Source organism: Ailuropoda melanoleuca, chromosome 1 (genome assembly GCF_002007445.2).
Source record: "Ailuropoda melanoleuca isolate Jingjing chromosome 1, ASM200744v2, whole genome shotgun sequence".
Taxonomy (NCBI): Eukaryota; Metazoa; Chordata; class Mammalia; order Carnivora; family Ursidae; genus Ailuropoda; species Ailuropoda melanoleuca.
The window spans coordinates 94,067,434-94,087,950 of NC_048218.1; the positions used below are offsets into that span (position 1 = coordinate 94,067,434).

At 37.5% G+C, this 20,517-nt stretch overlaps 1 protein-coding gene across 3 annotated transcripts in view; it reads right to left on the bottom strand.

Moving 5' to 3' along the window:
• Positions 1-13,595: 13,595 nt before the first annotated feature.
• The window catches only part of SERPINI1 (serpin family I member 1), a 71,436-nt gene continuing 64,514 nt past the window's right edge, over positions 13,596-20,517 (bottom strand). For 2 of the 3 annotated variants that reach the window (XM_034663406.1, XM_034663410.1), the window contains 3 exons: positions 17,250-17,336; positions 15,554-15,643; positions 13,596-15,316 (listed from right to left, as the gene is read on the bottom strand). In XM_034663406.1, coding sequence (XP_034519297.1) covers positions 15,240-15,316; positions 15,554-15,643; positions 17,250-17,336 — 254 coding nt within the window. In that variant the 3' untranslated portion in view covers positions 13,596-15,239. The remainder of the gene's footprint in view (positions 15,317-15,553; positions 15,644-17,249; positions 17,337-20,517) is intronic. The other variant, XM_002917420.4, reaches the window with a different exon arrangement.

A 20,517-nucleotide genomic window follows, 5' to 3' on the forward strand; every position in this document is an offset into this window, starting at 1 on the left:
GACCAGTCAACGTATTCAGCCTCCCCTCTAAGCTGTTTAAGACCTTTGTGGGGGAGAAGAAAGATGAGAACACCATGTTGTAGACTCCTGTCCCACAGAACAAAACAGGTACTTTTCTGGCTTGCCAAGGCTAGCAATCATTTCCCACCCACTATGCAAATCCCCTGCTTTTGTGTGTTGCTTTCCTTCTGCATTTATTGTTAAAGATTACTGTTTAACAAATAAAAGATTAGGATAAGAAAGGGGAAACAAAAAGAAATGGTATCATACTATATACATATATTTAGCTCAATACTATGTGTTTAAGATTTTTTCTTTTTAAACTCTGTTATAGAAATTTCCCAGGCAAACACACATCTGATATTTATTGAATAAATTGATATTGAATATATTGATTTTTGGCTTGAAAAGAAAGCCTGGGACAGGGCATGTTGGTGTCAAAGTGTGGAAATAAGGAGTGTGTTTTGTAATAAGGAGTGTGGGCAGAATATATACTTTAAATTTGTATTTTCCTAGAAATCTGAAACATATGATTATGATAGATTAAAATGGATTCTTGTCTGCCTTGCAGGTCTTTTTATTCGGTACCTTCTAGATGACATTAAAGCTCTAATAAAGAAGTATCAGATGACAGTATATTGACATAAAAATCAACCCTCCCTTAGGGAAATATAGGTATGTATATATACATATCATTATATACTTTATAGGCCATCATTTTGTTAGAAATTTGAAAAAGTTGATGTTATATTAATTCTTTAAAAATGAATAGTTTCAATTTTGTCATTATTTCTTTGTTGTTTACATTTATTCTTATTTTCTTCAATATACACTCATATATCTTAGCCACTTCTCAGGTCTCAATTCGTGGCAGTTCATGCACATTTACCCTCTCTGAAGTATCTTTCATTTTCTGTTAAAATAGTGATTAAAATGGAGAGGTGATTTTGAAAGGGAATAAAGCATGTCTAACTAACTGTATGGATGGAGCCACTCTTTCAAATGGATTGATGAAAATTTGCTACAAGACATAACATTATGTTTTGTGAGTTTAACTTTCACTTATTCGTTTGCTCCATAATAGCTTTGGGTGCCTAAGATGTTTTGACAAACAGTGTCATAACTGTACTGACTGCTTGGTCGTCCTAAGCCCTGGGTTCTAAACATGACACCACAACCAATACGCAGTTTGGTACACTGGTTAAGAATGCGGGCTCTGAAGAAGGAGCCCCCAGGACTTATATTTTTAACTGTGTGCCCCTGACCATGGCATACAGCTGCTTCGAACATTTGTTTGCTCGTTCATAAATAGGGGTGAAAATAACATCTAGGATTGGGTTTTTTTGAGATATTTATTTGTTTGTTTGACAGAGAGAGACATACGCAGAGAGAGCACAAGCAGGGGGAGTGGCAGAGGGAGAAGGAGCAGCAGACTCCCCGCTGAGCAGGGAGCCTGATGCAGGGTTCAATCCCAGGACCCTTGGATCATGACCTGAGCCGAAGGCAGACGCTTAACTGACTGAGCCACCCAGGTGTCCCTAGCGTCTAGGGTTGTTAAGAGGCTGTCACGGTACAACGTGTGTACCGCTCAGTGGCCAGCACATAGAGAGGGCCCAGTAAATTCTAGGTGATGATGAAGTTGATAATGATGCTTATGTGGAGCAAGAGCTACATTCTCTTTTGGTCTCTGCTTCCTCAACCGTGAAATACAAGGTTGAACCAGGTTCTCTTTAAGAGCAATAAAAGGGGGCGCCTGGGTGGCTCAGCCGTTAAGCATCTGCCTTTGGCTCAGGTCATGATCCCAGGGTCCTGGGATCTAGCCCTGCATCAGGATCCCTGCCCTGTGGGAAGCCTGCTTCTTCCTCTCCTGCTCCCCCTGCTTGTGTTCCCTCTCTCACTATCTCCCTCTGTCAAATAAATAAAATTAAAAAAAAAAAAGATCAATAAATGGTGGTTGGGCACCTAGGGGTTGCTCCTAGCAGAAAACATTTGTACCTCCATTGCCTTAGAGTAAACTATGCATCCTGGGAGGTCTTTAAGTGCAAATACACAAAAATAACAATTCTGTTCCTGAGATGTACATAGGTTAATTATCCATAGTGTTTGCAGTGCCCATCTATGACTTATGTCAAATTCTAGCAATATCTTCTTTAATTTAACATAGTAAAATAAAAAGTGGTCTTGAATTATCATATGATTTCTCTCATCTATGGAACATAAGAACTAGGAAGATTGGTAGGGGAAGAAAGGGATAAAGAAAGGGGGGGTAATCAGAAGGGAGAATGAAGCATGAGAGACTATGGACTCTGAGAAACAAACTGAGGGCTTCAGAGGGGAGGGGGGTGGGGGAATGGGATAGACTGGTGATGGGTAGTAAGGAGGGCACGTATTGCATGGTGCACTGGGTGTTATACGCAACTAATGAATCATCGAACTTTACATCAGAAACCAGGGATGTACTGTATGGTGACTAACATAATATAATAAAAAAANATACTCAACTAATGAATCATCGAACTTTACATCAGGAACCAGGGATGTACTGTATGGTGACTAACATTAACATAATAAAAAATCATTTAAAAAAAAGTGGTCTTGGTCACCACTGAAGGAATTGCTGATTATATTTCTTCCCATTTCCAAAAATTTAAGGTCTGCCTTGCAAACATACACATTTATAACACAAAATACATCATTATTTGATATGTTACTCATAGTATTTACTGAATGTGTCAGGATTTTAACACCTAAAAAATAGAACTATATATTTTTGAAAACCACTTTTAAAATATATATCTCAAAGATCATATTTGATGACCTGTTATTTTCCTATACTCTCATTAAAAATAATTCTATTTATGTCCTTCTCATTATAGTATTTGGGGCACATAGTTTTGTTTTAGACAATTGCTTTTATTTATTTATTTATTTTTGCTTGACATTTTGGGTTTCAGAGTTTTATCTGTTCTGTTTTGATTTTGAAATTTATTCTCAGAGCTGATTTTGTATATTGATAGCTTTGACTCAGTTTGTCTCTCTGGGGGAAAGTGCACACAAAACTGCTAAATTGCTTGCAAGTTTTCCCTCATCTGCTCTGTTATCATTTAGAGCTTCCATAGCCTGTTATATTTTCAAAGTATTTTAGCACTGTTTTAATTTGTGTGATGCCTGTGAAATGAGAATGCCATAAATACCCCCAAAGTAGGTTAGTTTATAAAGGATCAGTAAACATCTTGATTTTCAAGGGAAAATAAAGGCCCAAACTAAACATCAGAAATAACAGGTAAATATATTTAAATAAATGCAGTATGAAAACAAATCTAAAGGAAGTGTTCCTTGCAGGAGAGGAAGGGGGAGGCTAATCACAGATGTTATTTTTAAAAAATGCTTTAATAGGCTCCTTTGAAACAGTACTTTTTCGAATGTATTATGTTACTTGCAACAAAATGCACAAACCCGAAATTTGCACAGCTCAACTAATTCTGACGAATACCCACCGTGAGCTTCCCTCTATCACATACCTTGCACAGGACCCTAACTGTCTATGTGCATGTCCATCTCTCTCCCGGCTCTTTCTACGACAGTGAAAGCTCTCTTGAGGCTTGGGGCCGAGCCAAGCTCACTTGCTTCTCTGTGCCCCCACAGAGCCTGATAGGTGCTCAATCAATAGTGAATGAATTAATAAATAAATAAGCATTCATTAATAGGATAGCCTATTATACTGCCTGGCTGCTTCTCTTAGTGGATCAGACATGGCAGGAGAGATGAGGTTAAAGGTAGTCAATAGTCCCAGCTGCCTCAGCCTGAGGGGGTGGGAGGTGATCCAGCAGTCAAATCCCTTTTTCAGTGCATTCTGAGCTCCTCAGGAGACAATAATGGAAGAAAAATGCAATGTCCTGGGGCAGACTGGTCCAGGAAACAAAAGGCTGCTTCGAGTCTTTTGCTTTTACAGTCAGAAGCAGAGAAGTGGCAAAAATCTATCAATACCTCGTAGTTGACCCACTGGGCCTGTGCAAGGGGGCTGATGAAGGGGCCAGCATTTGAAAATCCCTCCTGAGAGTAAGGTCCTGCATTATTTAACCGTGTTTGGTAAATGCAACCTCACAAAGATCAAGCATTAATTTAGAATAAATGTGTCTGCTACTGGGGACCATATTGTTACCTAGGATAAGTGTATTGCAGAGTATTATTTCAGTAAAATGACAAGAGAAAGAAGTGGAAAAAACTGAAAAGGGATACAGCATACTTATGAGAAGAAATTGGTCGTGTGTATGCTCAGAGAAGCCACAGTAGGCTAACTGCCATAATAAACAGACTCGACTTTCGCTACTTAACTATGCAAGTTGTAGTGTTTGCTCAGGTACTGGTTAAATGGCTCTTTTGGACACCTTTTCTGCAAGTGGCAACACAAGAAACAGGGCTCCTTCCCTCCTGGAGTTCTAGCTCCTAGAGCCTGAGACCCTTTCCAGACATTCTACATCCAGCCAACAGGTGAGGGGAGAGAAAGAGATAGAGGATAATAAAATGACATACATATGTCCACTCACATACGTTTGGCCAGAATTTAGTTCCTTGGCCGCACCCAGCTGCAGGGTAAGGTGGAATATGCTGTGTGCCCAAGAGGAAAAGGAACTAGTGAAAGGCTTCTTTTTTTCTTCTCCCTTCCTACCAACTGTTAGGTGTTTTTTTTTTTTTTAAGATTTTATTTATTTATTCGACAGAGATAGAGACAGCCAGCGAGAGAGGGAACACAAGCAGGGGGAGTGGGAGAGGAAGAAGCAGGCTCATAGCAGAGGAGCCTGATGTGGAGCTTGATCCCACAACGCCGGGATCACGCCCTGTGCCGAAGGCAGACGCCCAACCGCTGTGCCACCCAGGCGCCCCAAGGTTTGTTTTTATTTGCTTGTTTGTACATTTGGATTTGGACCGCCTTCACCCATTTCTCCCACTCACCACCCCTGGCCTCTGGCAACCACCAATCCATTCTCTGCTTCTGTAAGTTCAGTTTTCCTAGATTCCACATATGAGATCATTCAGTATTAGTCTTTCTCTGACCTATCTCACTTAGCATGGTGCCTTTAAGGTCCATCCATGTTACTGCAAATGGCAAACTTTCCTTCTTTTTTATGGCTAAATAGCATTCCATTGTGTATATATATCACATCTTCTTTATCCATTCATCCATGGTGGACCTTTAGTTTGTTTCCATGTCTTGGCCATTGTAAATAATGCTGCAATGGACATGCAGGTGCAGATAGCTCTTTGAGATAGTGATTTTATTTTTTTTGGATATATATTCAGAAGTGGGATTGCCGGATCATATGGTAGTTCTATTTTTAATTTTTGGAGGACTCTCCATACTGTTTTCCATAATAGCTGCACCAATTTCAATTCCAACCAACAGTGTACATGGGTTCCCTTTCCTCTACATCCTTGCCAACATTTGCTATTTCTTGTCTTTTTTCTGAAAGTCATTCTGACTGGTATAAGATGATATTTCATTGTGGGTTTGATTGGCATTTCCCTGATGATTGATGATGTTGAGTACCTTTTTATGACCTATTGGCCATTTGTCTACCTTCTTTGGAAAAATATCTATTCACGTTCTCTGCCCATTTTATATATATATTATAATGTACTTATAAAATTGGTTTTTTCAAAGATTTATTTTATTTTAGAGAGGTGGGGGAGGCACAGGAGAACAGGGAAAGAGAGTCTCAAGCAGACTCCATGCTGAGCATGGAGCCCCACATGGGGCTTGATCCCACAACCCTGAGATCATGACTCGAGTTGAAACCAACAGTTGGCTGCGCAACTCACTGTGCCACCCAAACAACTCAACTCTGTAATTGCTTTTACATTTTAAAAAATCCAATTCTCTGGGGCACCTGAGTGGCTCAGTTGGTTAAGTGGCTGCCTTCAGCTCAGGTCATGATCTCAGGATTCTCAGATCAAGCACCACATCGGCTCCCTGCTCAGTGGGGAGCCTGATTCTCTCTCTGCCTTCCTCTGCCCTTGCTTGTGCTCTTTCTCTCTCCAAAATAAATAAAATCCTTTAAAAAAAATTTAAAAATCCAATTCTCTGAAGCAAATGTCTCCTGTTTGACAGTAGCTGGAACTTTTACTTTAAGAAGAGGCCATAGCAAGTGTTGGGCCAGACCAAAGAAGCTGGTTGGGGTTGCAGGGTGGGTAAGAATGACTTGAACCTAGTTTGAGTTGCCAGTATGTGAGTTTGTGCTCCAGATAGCAAAGAAGCTGTGCAAAGGATATAAACAAAACCAAATGTGGGTGGTTGGGTACAGTATTCCATATGTCCCTTGTAGAAGTTGTCCAAGGGGTGGTGGTCCTAGTGATATTCATAGATGGAGATCTACCCAAGGCTGGAGGAGCCTTAGGATGTAAACTTGGTCCTGTCCATTCTCAGCCAGGTCAGTGCCCAGTAAAAGCTTAGATGTCCAAGTCCTGGCCATAAAAATTCTTTCTGTGCCAGTACTAGAGTAATCTCCCTTACTTGGAAGTAAACAGCAGGGCCATAGATGCCTGTACTGAGGTTCCCCACAGATAGTTCTAACTGTGCCCTATCACAGGTGAGAAGCCATTTTCCTAACTCTAGAAACTACATGGGGGGGATCTAAAAATGCTTTACTAATGGGGAGAGAACTTCTAGCTGACAAGATAAACTCATAGGCTTTACTGTATCTTTCTTAACCATCAGAGTGATTTGTTGAATCTCTTCCTTTCTCACAGACCAGTGAATAAGCACTGGGTAAGCACCTTTTTTTTTTTTTTTTTTGGCAGTAAGTTATGTGCAAAAGCAAACAAGCATAGAATTCAATATGATTATGCACCCACAGGAGCATTACTTTAGAGAACACCTCTTTAGAAATGTTTTCTATCTTCAAGTAAATAATTTCTTACATTTCTTTCATGTTAACAACATCATGCAAATTAGAAAATGGTTGATTTGATTAGTTAAGTAAATTTATCAAGCTGAAAAGAAAACTGAAATCATGCATGTTGTCGGGTTTTCTTTTAGGACAGAGAAAATATATCAGCCTATCAAGTGAAAAAATAACCACCTGAAGATCTTTGTTGCCTCCTCTTTGGTATTTATATAGAACTAGACCTCTTCAGCCTATGTCCTGGAGAATTCATCATGTCATCTATGCCCCAGGTACACCCAATATGATCTTCTAACCTAATATCATCAGCTAATACAGTTGCCCTCTTCAGCTAGGTTTCAAGGGCTATAAGAGTCTGTTGGCTCTGTGTCTAATTATCTTTATATCTTTAATGCATAATAAATTAGCGATTCTTTTTTTTTTTTTTATTCAACAGAGATAGAGACAGCCAGCGAGAGAGGGAACACAGCAGGGGGAGTGGGAGAGGAAGAAGCAGGCTCATAGCGGAGGAGCCCGATGTGGGGCTCAATCCCATAACGCCGGGATCAGGCCCTGAGCAGAAGGCAGACGCTTAACCACTGTGCCACCCAGGCGCCCCTAAATTAGCAATTCTTAAGTGAATACATATGGAAAAATTTTAGTAAAAGGAAAACTGATCACCAAATTTATAGTAGCACTTTTACATACCTAGTTATAAAGATTTCCTTTTTGAAATGTTTTCGTGGAGACATTCTTTTTTTTTTTTTTTTTACAAAGTAAGGGACAAGTTTAAAAAAATTGCCTCCAAATCCATGTATGCCAGGCAATCAGTCCCTTGTAACTATCACCTAAGGACTCTGAATATGACATTATTTTACACATTCAAAAACATGGAAGAGCTTCCTTTCATGAATAATCTGTGATTTTCTCTACAAGTAATGGTAAAAGCGATCTTGAAAGATCCAACTGAACACTTTTCCCCCATGATTTTGTCAATATGGTTGAAATAGGTTTATAGATGCCCCTTTCATCTGTGTGCTCTGACTATAGGACAGCATCAGAAAAAGACTTTCAATGGGGAAATTAACAAGAATGGGTAGTTGGTTTACTATTTGTGTCTCAAGTACATTACCAAGCAGGATTTGTCTTTTCTTCTTTTTTTTTTTAATTATTTATTTTTTTACATAGCCCAAACTGTGTTTTTCTCACAATTTTATCTCCATTTTGGCTGGCAATGGAAACTTTCATAAATCAAAGACAACATGGAATGGGTCTAATGAGCTTCTACTAGATCTTTAACCTGGAGTTTTTATTTCCAAAAAGTCCAAAGTATTATTCCACTTCAAATTTGAATCAGAAGTAGGCTTGATGGAATTGTGTCATGAAATGAAGATGATTCTTAGTCTATTCTATGAGAGTTGCCATTTAATGCCAGGGATTCACTCCAGGGTGAACTTTTTATAGTTATGTGTAGATCTGAAAAGACAGACTGTAATGTTAGCAACTGTGTTGTGTCTATTGCGAGGGTTTTTCACCTAACTTCTTTAAAGTTGAAATAAAAGCGATTATTACCCTTACCCATTTATTAGGATTACAGTGACATCTTGTGGCATATCCTTTCCCCTTTTAAATCTTGCTCAGGTAAATCTATAACACTTAAGTCCTTGCTAAAGAATGTCAGCACTATGAATGTAATCTGTACTGGTGAAAAAATTCAGAAACCACTACTTGAAGTAGAAGCCAAGTGAACAAAATACATTTCACTTCGTTGGGTTCAAGTGAATATTTTTGAATAATTTCAATTGGAAAGATATTTTATTTAAAAGATCAAAATCTAGCATTTATTTTAAACTTTCTTCCACCAGTGGGGCGCCTGGGTGACTCAGTTTGTTAAGCATCTGCCTTCAGCTCGGGTCATGATTCCAGGGTCTTGGGATCGAGCCCCACATAGGACTCCGTGCTCAGTGGGGGCACATTTCTCCCTCTCCTTCCCCTCTTGTGTTCTCTTTTGTTATCTCTGTCACTATCTGTCACTATCTCTCTCTCTCTCAGACAAATAAATAAATAAAATCTTAAAAAAAAAAAAAAAAACTTTCCTCCACTGGCATCATTATGACATAGGAAACACCCTAGAAATGGGCTTCAGTGTAATCCATGTAAAGACAATGAAATTAAAAATTAAAAGTCTGCTGCTAAGGAACTGTTGTGTGATCATAGCTTTTGTGGATTGTTAGACCAGCTAATGAAAAGAATCTTATTGGAGAAAAGATTTTTATTGAAAGCGAAAAAATTTTTGCAGGGCAAAATGAAACCTCTGCAATTTAAATCTGATTGTGGTCAGCCTCCTCCCGGACTGCCTCTAATGAGAATGTACAGTATGTAAAGCGAGAATGTAATTAAGCTCCATTAAGAAATGTAATTTTTTTTTAAAGACAAACTGGATTCAACATTCCCAAATCTTTCCCCTGCCCTCATAACATAGACATGTTTTGGTTATTAATGTTCACCTCTATGTGATGAAGACCAGAAAAAATCTTCTTTCAGATATTTTTTTAATGACCAAGTTTACCCTGGTATTGTAGAGTCATTTTGCTGAAAGCAGGTATCATTTGCAGGTAGCTTGTGAATATTTGCTTTCCCACTTCTTGCCTTCCTCCCTCACTTACTCCCTCCTCTCTTTTTGAATTTGAACTTCTAAATAACCCTTCTAATGGCTGATAAAGGCAGTCTTTTGGAAATTATAGGTGACAACATTTCCACTTGCTATGTACTTTAATAAATGTGATTCCTTCACAAGTGTTGATGTGAATAATGTGCTATTTCATCCAATTCAAGACATAAATTGTAAGATACTCCTTTGTTTTATGTACTACTAAGAAAGAAAAAAAAGTCACTCAGTTAAACTGTGGCACATTGAGTAGAATACACATTTATTTTAAATTCATTCAAAACATTAAGTATGTCTTGTAGACTTATTTAAATAAATTTTATTATGTGTCATAGTTACATACATTTTTAAATGAAAATATGCAAAATACAACACAAAGTAAAGCAAAATACGGTGTTTCTAAAACACAGAGTCCAGATCCAAGTCACTTTCTGTGCAATGCTTGATGTCTGTGTTTGCCCACACCATTGTCCTCTATGCCCCTAAGAGCATTGGTGACACAGTCATGCCCAGACTGCAATTTCTGTCTCTAGAACTTTCTTCTAAGCTATCGACAACTATTCTACAAATTGTGAAACTGGCACTCTATCTTACAGAAAAAAATCAATGAAAGGTTTTTAGACGATAACCAGGATTTACGATGCTTCCTCAAATAGTCATTATGATTTGTTCTGACTGAAAAGCCAGGGGATTACAGTTAGACGATCGTCATGCAACAAGATTACTATATGCACAAACAACGCCTCTGTGTCATTGCTGCCACCTTTCCCAACCATAGTGAGACACTATCGATCACTACATTTTCATAAGTGTTAAAGTGTGAGAAATTATATGCCTTAGAAGATCTGCAATACGAGATTGTTAATGCTAATAGCTAGCCTTCCATGAGTGATTAATATGTATCAAATACTTATTATATTCCTCATGCATATTATATCATTTAATCTTTAATACAACCCTATGAAGTAGATGTTATTATTTGAAAGTATAGATTATACAACTTTTTCCAAGGACAGATATGTAGTAAGTGGCAGATCTGATGTTTACAGTTGGTTCTCTCCCATATCACAGCCTGTGTTTTTTCCATAGCTATCTGGTTATTAATATTTAAGCAGAAAACACCAGAAGAGGGGGGTCACTCAATCATACAGAAAAAGATAATCTCTCCATCAGCAATTTTCTTTGAATAACAGACAAAGAGCAATTGTGTGAACAAATGTCAGATTTATGTATTCATGAATTATCACAAAACTTTCAGAAAATGAGAGAGATGAAACATTGTCTCTTATTTGAGGAAGAGAAAAAAAACTGCTACATCAGCTGGAAGCTTGATGACTGCTGAAGAAACATTTTGTGGAACATGCCATATGTCACACATAACCACTTTATTTCTCCCCAGTTAAACAAAAACTGCCATTTTCAAATAGAGGAAAATTTCATCTATACTTGATATATAATAAAGAGTGTATTTGGATGAAGGACAGCATGTGTTTTATTTGCATTGGTTTTATTTTCATTAATTAAACATCCTTTTCACAAATATATGGATCTCTGTCTCACCAAAATCAGAAACCGACATGAACAGGATGCACCTTTAACTCTGAGCTGATTAATGTTAAACTCTCTCTTACACTTTGGACCATAGTAATTAATAAAATACAAACAAACTGATTCTTCTATGGAAATCTCTCGCCTTGTCTTCACGAGACACAGATTTTTTTTTCCCATAAGCTATTTTTATGTGCATGTCGAAGCTTCAACATTCCTTCAAGAATAACTTTGTTGGCAGACATGAAACAAAGCGGCTGGGCTAAGTATCATATTCTCCATGTTTGCACTCTTAGAAGAAAGCACAGGGAAAGAGCTCCTTGACATGGGTCTTGGCAATAATTTTTTGGCTGTGACACCAAAAACACAGGCAGCAAAAGCAAAAATGACATGTGCAACTCCATCAAATTAAAAAGCTTTAACATAGCAAAGGAAATCATCAACAAAATGAAAAGGCAACCTACAGAATGGGAGAAAATACATGCAAATCACACATAAAGGGTTAATATCTAAAATATTTCCAAAGGAAACAGAATCAGTATCTCGAAGAAACATCTGTATTCCCATGTTTATTGAAGCATTATTCATAATAGCCAAGATATAAAAACAACCTAAGCGTCCATTGATGTGTGATAAAGAAAATGTAATATAACTATTCCTTTGTAATATATGTACATATACATATATATACACAAATATACAAAAGAATATTATGCAGCCATGAAAAAGAAGGAAATCCTGCCATTTGCAACAACATAGATGAATCTGCAGGACACTATGGCTGAGTGAAATAAGCCAAATAAATACAAAGATTGTATGATCTCATTCATAATGTGGAATCTTAAAAAAAAAAAAAGGGGGTAGAACTCAGAGAAATAGAGTAGACTGGCTGTTGCCAGGGGCTGGGGGATGGGGGAAATGGAGAGACATTGGCCAAAGATGAACAAGTTATAAGGGGAAAAAATTCTGGGATTCTAAGGTACAGCATGGTGATTGTAGTTAAGAATACTATATTGTATGCTTAAAATTTGCTAAGAGAGTGAGTCTTCTCACCACACACACACACACAAAGGTAAGATACGTGAGATCATGGATGTGTTTATCGGTTTGTGGTAATCATTTCACACTGTATTTGTATACAAAATCTCATTATACACTTGAAATATATACAATTTTGTCAATTATACCTCAATAAAGCTGGAAAGATTTAAAATAGAAGCAAAAGATATATAATTGTTGATTTCTTCTCAAAACATATATTCAAAGAGAAAGAAATTTCCATAAGCTGTGTACAATGTGTGTGTGTGTGCATGTGTGTGTGATCAACTACACTTTTTACGGGAAATGGAACTGAGCTATGAAATGTTACCTTTTTAACAGAACAGAAGATATTAAAGAAATTATAAACAAAGTCCAACAATAGGAAAAACCTGGTACTATCAAGTATTCTATTTCTACGCACTCCACAGACATGTTAATAACAAGGCAGAATCCATTTTCATTTAAGGGATATCTAAATTGTATTGAAATATTTTAAGGTAAACATTCTGAATGGTGGAGTTTACTCATATCAGCTAATAAAAATTGCATTTGGGGCATTATAAAATTCATACGCTGTCTAATGATGTTTACTCTTCCTTTAGGTAACTCATTTAGTTGACTGATGGACATACAGATATAGCAATATATGTAACGCTTAACAAGTAGTGATATGGTAACAAAGAATATCGCAAACTCTGAATATCAATACTGAACCAACATCGGTTAGCCCAATCTGTGTGCATTATAAATGAAAACAAGAGCGCCGTTCTACAACAATCTCGGCTTTATGAATAAACTATAAGTCTTCTGAGAACATAAGCTGTAAAAGATTCAGTGTTAAGTATTGTGTCCTTGGGTATTCATAAATTTTTTGTGCATATTGCCTATAAATGTCTCTATATTTTTAAAGAATATATTTCAAGTATTCTAATAGGTAGAGGAAGTCTGCATTTTTCCACAGTACGTACATGAAAAAAGAAGCTTTAGAATAAACCATTTTTTTCTCTTTTTGTGTAAGTGCGCTGCATTTTTAATGTAGACTACTACCCCACCCCCCAAATCTCTCCAAGTTGTATGACTATCATACAGCTTTTGTTTCTACATATAAAAGTATCAAACATGCAAACCTTATGTTATGTGGAGTTTTGATACCAGCCTGAGTCCATGTACCAATAGCAATCACATCACCTGGGAGCTTGTGAGAAATGCAGAATTTCAGGTCTCACCCCAGACCTACTAAACAAGAGCCTGCATTTTTTTTTTTAAAGATTTTATTTATTTATTCAACAGAGATAGACACAGCCAGCGAGAGAGGGAACACAAGCAGGGGGAGTGGGAGAGGAAGAAGCAAGCTCATAGTAGAGGAGCCTGATGCGGGACTCGATCCCATAACGCCGGGATCACGCCCTGAGCCGAAGGCAGACGTTTAACCGCTGTGCCACCCAGGAGCCCCAAGAGCCTGCATTTTTAATAAAATCCCCAGGTTACTCCCTTACACTTAAAGTTTAAGAAGCTCTGATACTTTAGGGTACTTTATTGATTGGTCTAATTTTTATAAATTAACCATATCTAAACAACTACTATATAAGTAAGCATTCCACACGTATCCTTTATTTTTGCGATATTTAAGATTTAGTGTGTAACAAAATCACCAAGGGAACTTGTTAAAAACATAGATTTTCAAGGTTTTCCCCAGAGTTTAGAATTCAGTAGGTATGGGGCCAACCCTGGTTTCCTCAAACAATTATTCCCCTGAACAGAATTAAAGTTAGTGATAATATCAGTTCTTGTTGACAGCTCCAAATCATAGCAAAATACCTAACACACAGGAGAGTCACATGCAAATTGTTTCTGTTAAGTTCTGAAAATGTTTCAAACTTTTTGCAGCCATTAATCATAGAATCAAAAATGTGGTGTCAAATGGGCCTGGTTCCATTCATGAAACCTGATGAAATAGTTTTCCCTTAGCTCCTTCCCCCACCCATCCCTTCGCCCCAAGGAATATCATTATCTCAGCCAAAGGATAATCAGGTCATTCACTGGAGACCTTCAGACGTGGGCAGTGCCCCCACTGGAACTGACTACTTGTACTAGGAAAAAAGATGAATATATTCAGCAAAGTACTTACTGTAACTGTCCAGGGGTCCCAAACACAAATGCATCCAAGTGCCATCAGGTGACCAATGGGAGAAACCAGGACTGTGATACCCTAATTACAGACTTTCAAGTTCAAAACATAAAAACCCTCCACAGGGACAAACAAGAACAAGAACATCTCTGAGGGCAGCATTCAGCCCCTGACCTACCAGTTTCCAGTAGCTGCCCTCGCATGGTTTTTCTCGTTAATTTTCTGGTGACCTATCGAAGGGCATATTTTTATTATTAATTTGCTCATATGGCTTATTTGGGGACTTTTGGGAACTTTGTTGTAATTTGGATTTTACCTGCAGCCGCAAAACATGGTGATACACCAGGTTTCTAATCTGCATCAGGCTGCTGAAGCCCAGTGGGTTTTTAAAGACCTAGTAAATAAACTGGAGCCATAATCTAGGGATTTGCATAGTCCTGTTTTTTTCTATCAGGTTTTATCATGGAGCCTACAGAAGATGTTCAGTTTACATTCTTTTATTCTACACTATACACCATCGTCAGAGAAATAACAATTAGAAGCTTGGGGGAGTGCTTGTCCTCCTCTGACTTGTTATTGCTTACTACGGTGAGTGTAATAGTGCCAACTGACTCCACTGCTTTGCTTTTGCATGATTTTATGAAAGATTTAAGATGTCCCCAAACATCACCGTTTCCAAATCTTACCTAGAAGTATCCTTATACTACAATTTGTAAAATGAAAACAGAGTTGTTCACATGATCAATATGTACTTTTATTTTAAATACCAGCACAACAGACACAATGACAGCACAGGACTATGACCTCAATGACACTGATCACATTCCTTGACAAGTTGGCGTATAATTTACATACATTGTTTTTTCTGGAACTATTTTTAAATATTATCATAAGATATACTGTAAAACACAAATCTTAAATATACCAGTTGCAAACATAATGCGTTTAGTTACTATTTTGCATATGAAATAATTTAAAGTTCCTCAAAATCATGTCCACTGGTGTTCATTGTTTCAGGATGCATGACTCGTCCCATGAAGAGGACTGTACCTGCATTGGGTTGGAAGTGAACAAAACAGGGTGTGAAAAAAAAGGGGATATTTACTTTCCTTCTTGCTGAAAATCAGCAGTGTTCTAAAAATAAAAATATAAATAATTCTCTTTTTAAAAAAATAATTTGAACATTAGAAATTATCTGATAAGTAATATGGAAAAAAATGCTCTCAATTTTAATAAATTATCTCTTTTCGGCCTATAAATAAACTTCTGTTCTCCTTACAGACTTACCTGTTCTCCTGTTCCTGATAAGAAAGAAAAACGGATGGTCGACAATAACTTGAGGATACAGCACAGCCATCCTACTAATGGCAATCATTCCTACAGTGCAGGGAGAAAGTAATTACATGTTTGTGCATGTGCAAAGACTAACGAGTAATTTCTTTTAAAACCATCTACTGTAATGCAAAGGCAACAATTTACAGGAAACAAAATTTTAAAGACTTAAAGAGAGAGAAAATTGTAAAGGTGGTAACATTTCTACTTGATCTTTAAACACACACACGCACACACAGTTTCCTACCTCCATTCCACCAAAAATACTAGAAAAATATATTCTGCCTGTTACTAAATTTTTATTCTCAGTTTCACATAGATACATAGGACTTTACCAAAATGACCTTTGAGCTAAGGAAAGGGGGAGAATTAACAAACACCCCAAACAAAAAACCAAGTTTCTTTATATTCCCAAATCATTATTTCCTTTTGTCTAAAATGGGGATTTTTACCTAGCAAGCAAGCCAGGCTTTTAGTAAGTGGCCAGAATGGCAGTGATTAAAGGGAAAATACACAGTAAGAGAAGCATGATGTTTCCTACAGCCGGGAAACTGAATTCCCCTGAGATCCTTATTATGGGATCATCATTTTCTAGTTGCTGCAGGGTGATTCATTGTCAGGAAAAGGTCAAGATTAAATTATGTAAGATTTTAAGCTTTTGTGATGCCTAAGACTACTGTGTTTCTATTTCCTCCTGAAAACACTGTTTTAACTGGTGATATTCTTTTAGTGGACAAATTTATGCAGAAATTTAAAAAAATGATAGGTTACATTCTACCAGAGAAAGGAAAAATCCTACTAAAATTTGAACATAGCAGTTGAACATGAGATTGAAACAAATCCAAAAAAATAAATAAATAAGAAAAAAGTCATTGAAAAACATCATTCTCATTTAACTGGGGAAATTGGAACATTCAAAATAATCAAGGACATTTAACATTTTGTTTGAACACATGATTGAGTCAACATTTTAGAATTATTTATTTAAAATTTTTTTCAGCATTATTCGGTTAAAATTATTTAAAACTATTACATCTTGTTTATGTGTGTGCTTTTAAAAAATTAAAACTTTTGACAAAATTAAGAACTAGTTTCCAGGGGCGCCTGGGTGGCTTGGTCCATTAAGCGTCTGCCTTCAGCTGAGGTTAGGCTCTCAGGGTCCTGGAATCCAGCTGGTTGGGCTCCCTGCTCAGTGGGGAGTCTGCTTCTCCCTCTCCCTCTGCCCCTCTCCCCCACATGTGTTCTATCTCAGACCAATAAATAAAATCTTAAAAAAAACAACAACAAAAAACTAGTTTCCACAAGTAATTAGGTAAGAAGAAGAATGTTTAAATGGGCGACAAGAAAATATTTAAAATATTTAAACAGGCAGCACATGGGGAAATCTGTCCCACAGAGCTGCCAATGTCTTCCTGCCTCTCATTAGGGGTGGGAGTTAGTCCATGTCAGGGCACTGGAGGTAAGTGCGTGCTTCGTATTCTATTTAGAAAATTCTAGCTCGTTCAGCATTAGCTTGACTTCTAAGTTAGAGCAGAGTCAGTGTTTTTTAGCTTGGTTCTAAAAATGACCCTCATCTCACCCCGGCCAAAACTGTTTTAAAAATACAAATCAAGAAAAGTTGAGAAGATTGTAGAAAATTATAACTTGGCACCTGAGGTTGCAGCAGCTTCCGAGCCTTCTTCATTAACCTCGATGAAGGACTTGTGAATTGCTTTAGAAAGGAAAATCTCCTTGTTATCTGAAAAAAGAGAGAGAGAGAGAAAAGAAGAATTTCTTCAGTATCAGAAATAGAGGAGCATTTTACCCTTTATTTAAACAGCTTTGGAAAATATAAGGGACTTAAGGTACTGATATAAAATAGAAGAGATAATGTCGTCAGATTATATTATGATTTCAGAGAAGCCTTGAAGATGTGTTTTTTATTTGTCCTTATTTTATACTCTATTGTTAATGTTTCCTTTCATTTTTATTGGTAATTTTCCCATTGTTTATTTCTTCTATTGCCAGAGAAAGGAGAAATGTGGCTCTGTTTTTAATAGCAACTTCAAATTAGTTCATAACTCAAGATAAAAACATCTCACAAGTTGCACTCTAATCTGAAATGTTTAAAGCACAAAATGAAAACAGGTGAAATCCAGATATAACCAGAGTAAGAAGTTTTTAAAAATCTAATCTCTAATTACTCTGATAATAGAAATAGCCTTGGCAAAGAAAAACAAAATTGACTTCTGAATTGTAGAAATGTGAATATTAAAAAGTTACTTTCCATTCCAGTTAATTGGCTTATCTGAGGGTTCACAAACATGCCTTATCCTAAAGTCAGAGGAAATAACACATTTTCAGTATTTGGAGGGCTCATTCTCCCTTCGAGTTGTCTTTCTAGGTATGTTTACTTTTAAATTAATGGCTGTAATGGACTGAATGGTGTTCTCTCAAAATTCATGTGTTGAGGTTCTAGCCCCCAAGACTTCAGACTATGAATGTATTTAGAGATAGAGTCTTAGGTTAAAATGAAGTCATTAGGGCTGGCCCTACTCCAATATAACTGATGTCTTTGTAAGAAGAAGAAATTCAGACACAGAGAGATAGAGAGGGAAGACCATGTCTGATGGCTAATTTTATGTGTCAACCTGGCTGGGCCAAGATATCTGTGCCCAGATATTTGGGCAAACTATTATTCTGGATGTTTTACCCAAAGATGTTTTTTTGGATGAGATTAACATTTACATTGGTGGACTTTGAGTAAAGCAGATTTCCCTTGTGATGTGGGGGGCCTTATCCAATCAGCTGAAGGCTTTATTTATTTTTTTTTAAGATTTTATTTATTTATTTGACAGAGAGACAGAGAACACAAGCAGGGGGAGCGGCAGGCAGAGGGAGAGGGAGAAGCAGACTCCCCGCTGAGCAGAGAGCCCCATTCTGTGCTCGATCCCAGGACCCTGGGATCATGACCTGAGCTGAAGGCAGGAGTTTAGCCAACTGAGCCACCGAGGTGCCCCCAGCTGAAGGCTTTAGAGCAAAGACTGACCTCTAAGCAAAAAGGAATTGTGCCATTTGACTGCCTTTGGACTCTTCCCTTAATCTCCAACTTGCCAGCCCACCCAGCAGATTTTAAATTTCACAAGTGTGCAAGCCAGTTCCTTAAAGTAAATCTCTCAGTCTCTCTGTCTGTCTCTTTCTCTGTATAGATATAGATATATCTCTCTATATAAATGCACACACACACCCTGTTGGTCCTGTTTATCTGCAGAATGTTAATACACTATGAGAAGACAGACATCTACAAGCCAAGGAAAGAGGCCTGAGAAGATACCAAGCCTGAAGACATCTTGATCTCAGATGTCCAGCCCCCAGAATCATGAGAAAACAAACATCTGTTGTTCAAACCCCCCAGTCTGGGGGACTTTGTTAGGGCAACCATAGCAAACTACGCAATAGCTTTCAGAGTTGGGCTTCCAACTTTTGTCCTCAATACTGAAACAAAATGGACAAAAGATGGTTCAAATACATAAAAAGAAAAATAGCACAAGGAAGCAAGATACAAGATTACTCAAGTTTCTGCCCCCCACCCCCACCCCCTTTTTCCATTCCAGGAGGTCAAATTCAAATTTAAGATAATCTTGTGGCTGATGCACCATTTAGTAAAAGCACAGTGCATTTCCCATTAGGTGACTTAGTAAGACTTTGTCAGTAACCAAGTCCTACCCACAACATACATTTTCCTTTCAAGTTTTCAAAAACGCTTAATTATCTTATACTGATAGGGAATAGTGTTCAACCATGTTTTTGGTACATCTGTTGCACAGCACCTGCTTATTTTGAATAAGCCCAAGACTACTGAGTGGCAACTCTGAATACACTTTTAATAGGGATATTACTTTCTCAGCTTATATTTAGTATTAAGATATAAGCATTGCATTTTGAAAGAGTCTGTCTCACATATTATGATATTTTCTTCTAGAATGCATTTGATGACTAGAAGAAAAATAAAAAGCAATAGAGCTTTTACATTTAACAGTTAAGTATAATTAGCTCCCTCAAATCCAGAAGACTAGTTTTTTTTTTCCAACAAATAAAAAGAACAATATAAGTTGCATTAAGTAACTAGTCAGATATATTTAGCTGGCAAAACAAACACATGAATTCCAAGACAGAAAAATATATTAACTATTTAGTAGTTAACTGATGCTATATTATTTTTCAGATCCTGCTACCCATTTTGTTCAGTCTGCCAGTGAAGGTGGGGTCAGGCACCAAGAGCCAGTATTATGGCCCTGAATGCAAAAGTGACAGAATGTACTTCCTAAAGGGTAATGAATATCCACATTGCCAGCTAAGCCCTCTTTACCTACTCTGAGGGGAGTTCTCATAGACACCGAATGATGCTTGAGCCATGCCAACTTGAGCAGAGGAAACTGCCTCCTAGCTCCTGAGCCTGATCCGTTGACTGCACTAGACACCTTGAAAGAGGAGGCTCATCCCTTCAATGCTGGCTTTTGCCACAAAGGTACCCTTCTCCAGTCATCCAACCTCCTATGAGGGACCCCCACAAAATGGTGAGAGGTTGGGGAGGAGGTGCAAGGCACCATGGCGGATAGATCAAGAAAGCAAGGATGCTGAGGGTTCTTCCCGCAGAGCTAGTTATTTAGAAGATTATGAAATGGACAAACCTTTAACAAGGTTCAGGAAGAAAAGAGATCACCCAAATAAACAATATGAAGACAAAAGAGAACATGACTAAAGATACAGAGAGAATTATTTAAAACCACAAAAAATACTTTGTATCATTTCCTGCAGATGTATGTGAATCAGCTTATGAGGTATAACCTATTTATTGTGAACTGCATGGATTTACAATATAAGAATTACAATAGAGGAAAACAAAATATATTTTACAAGCCACACCACAATTTGGTAAG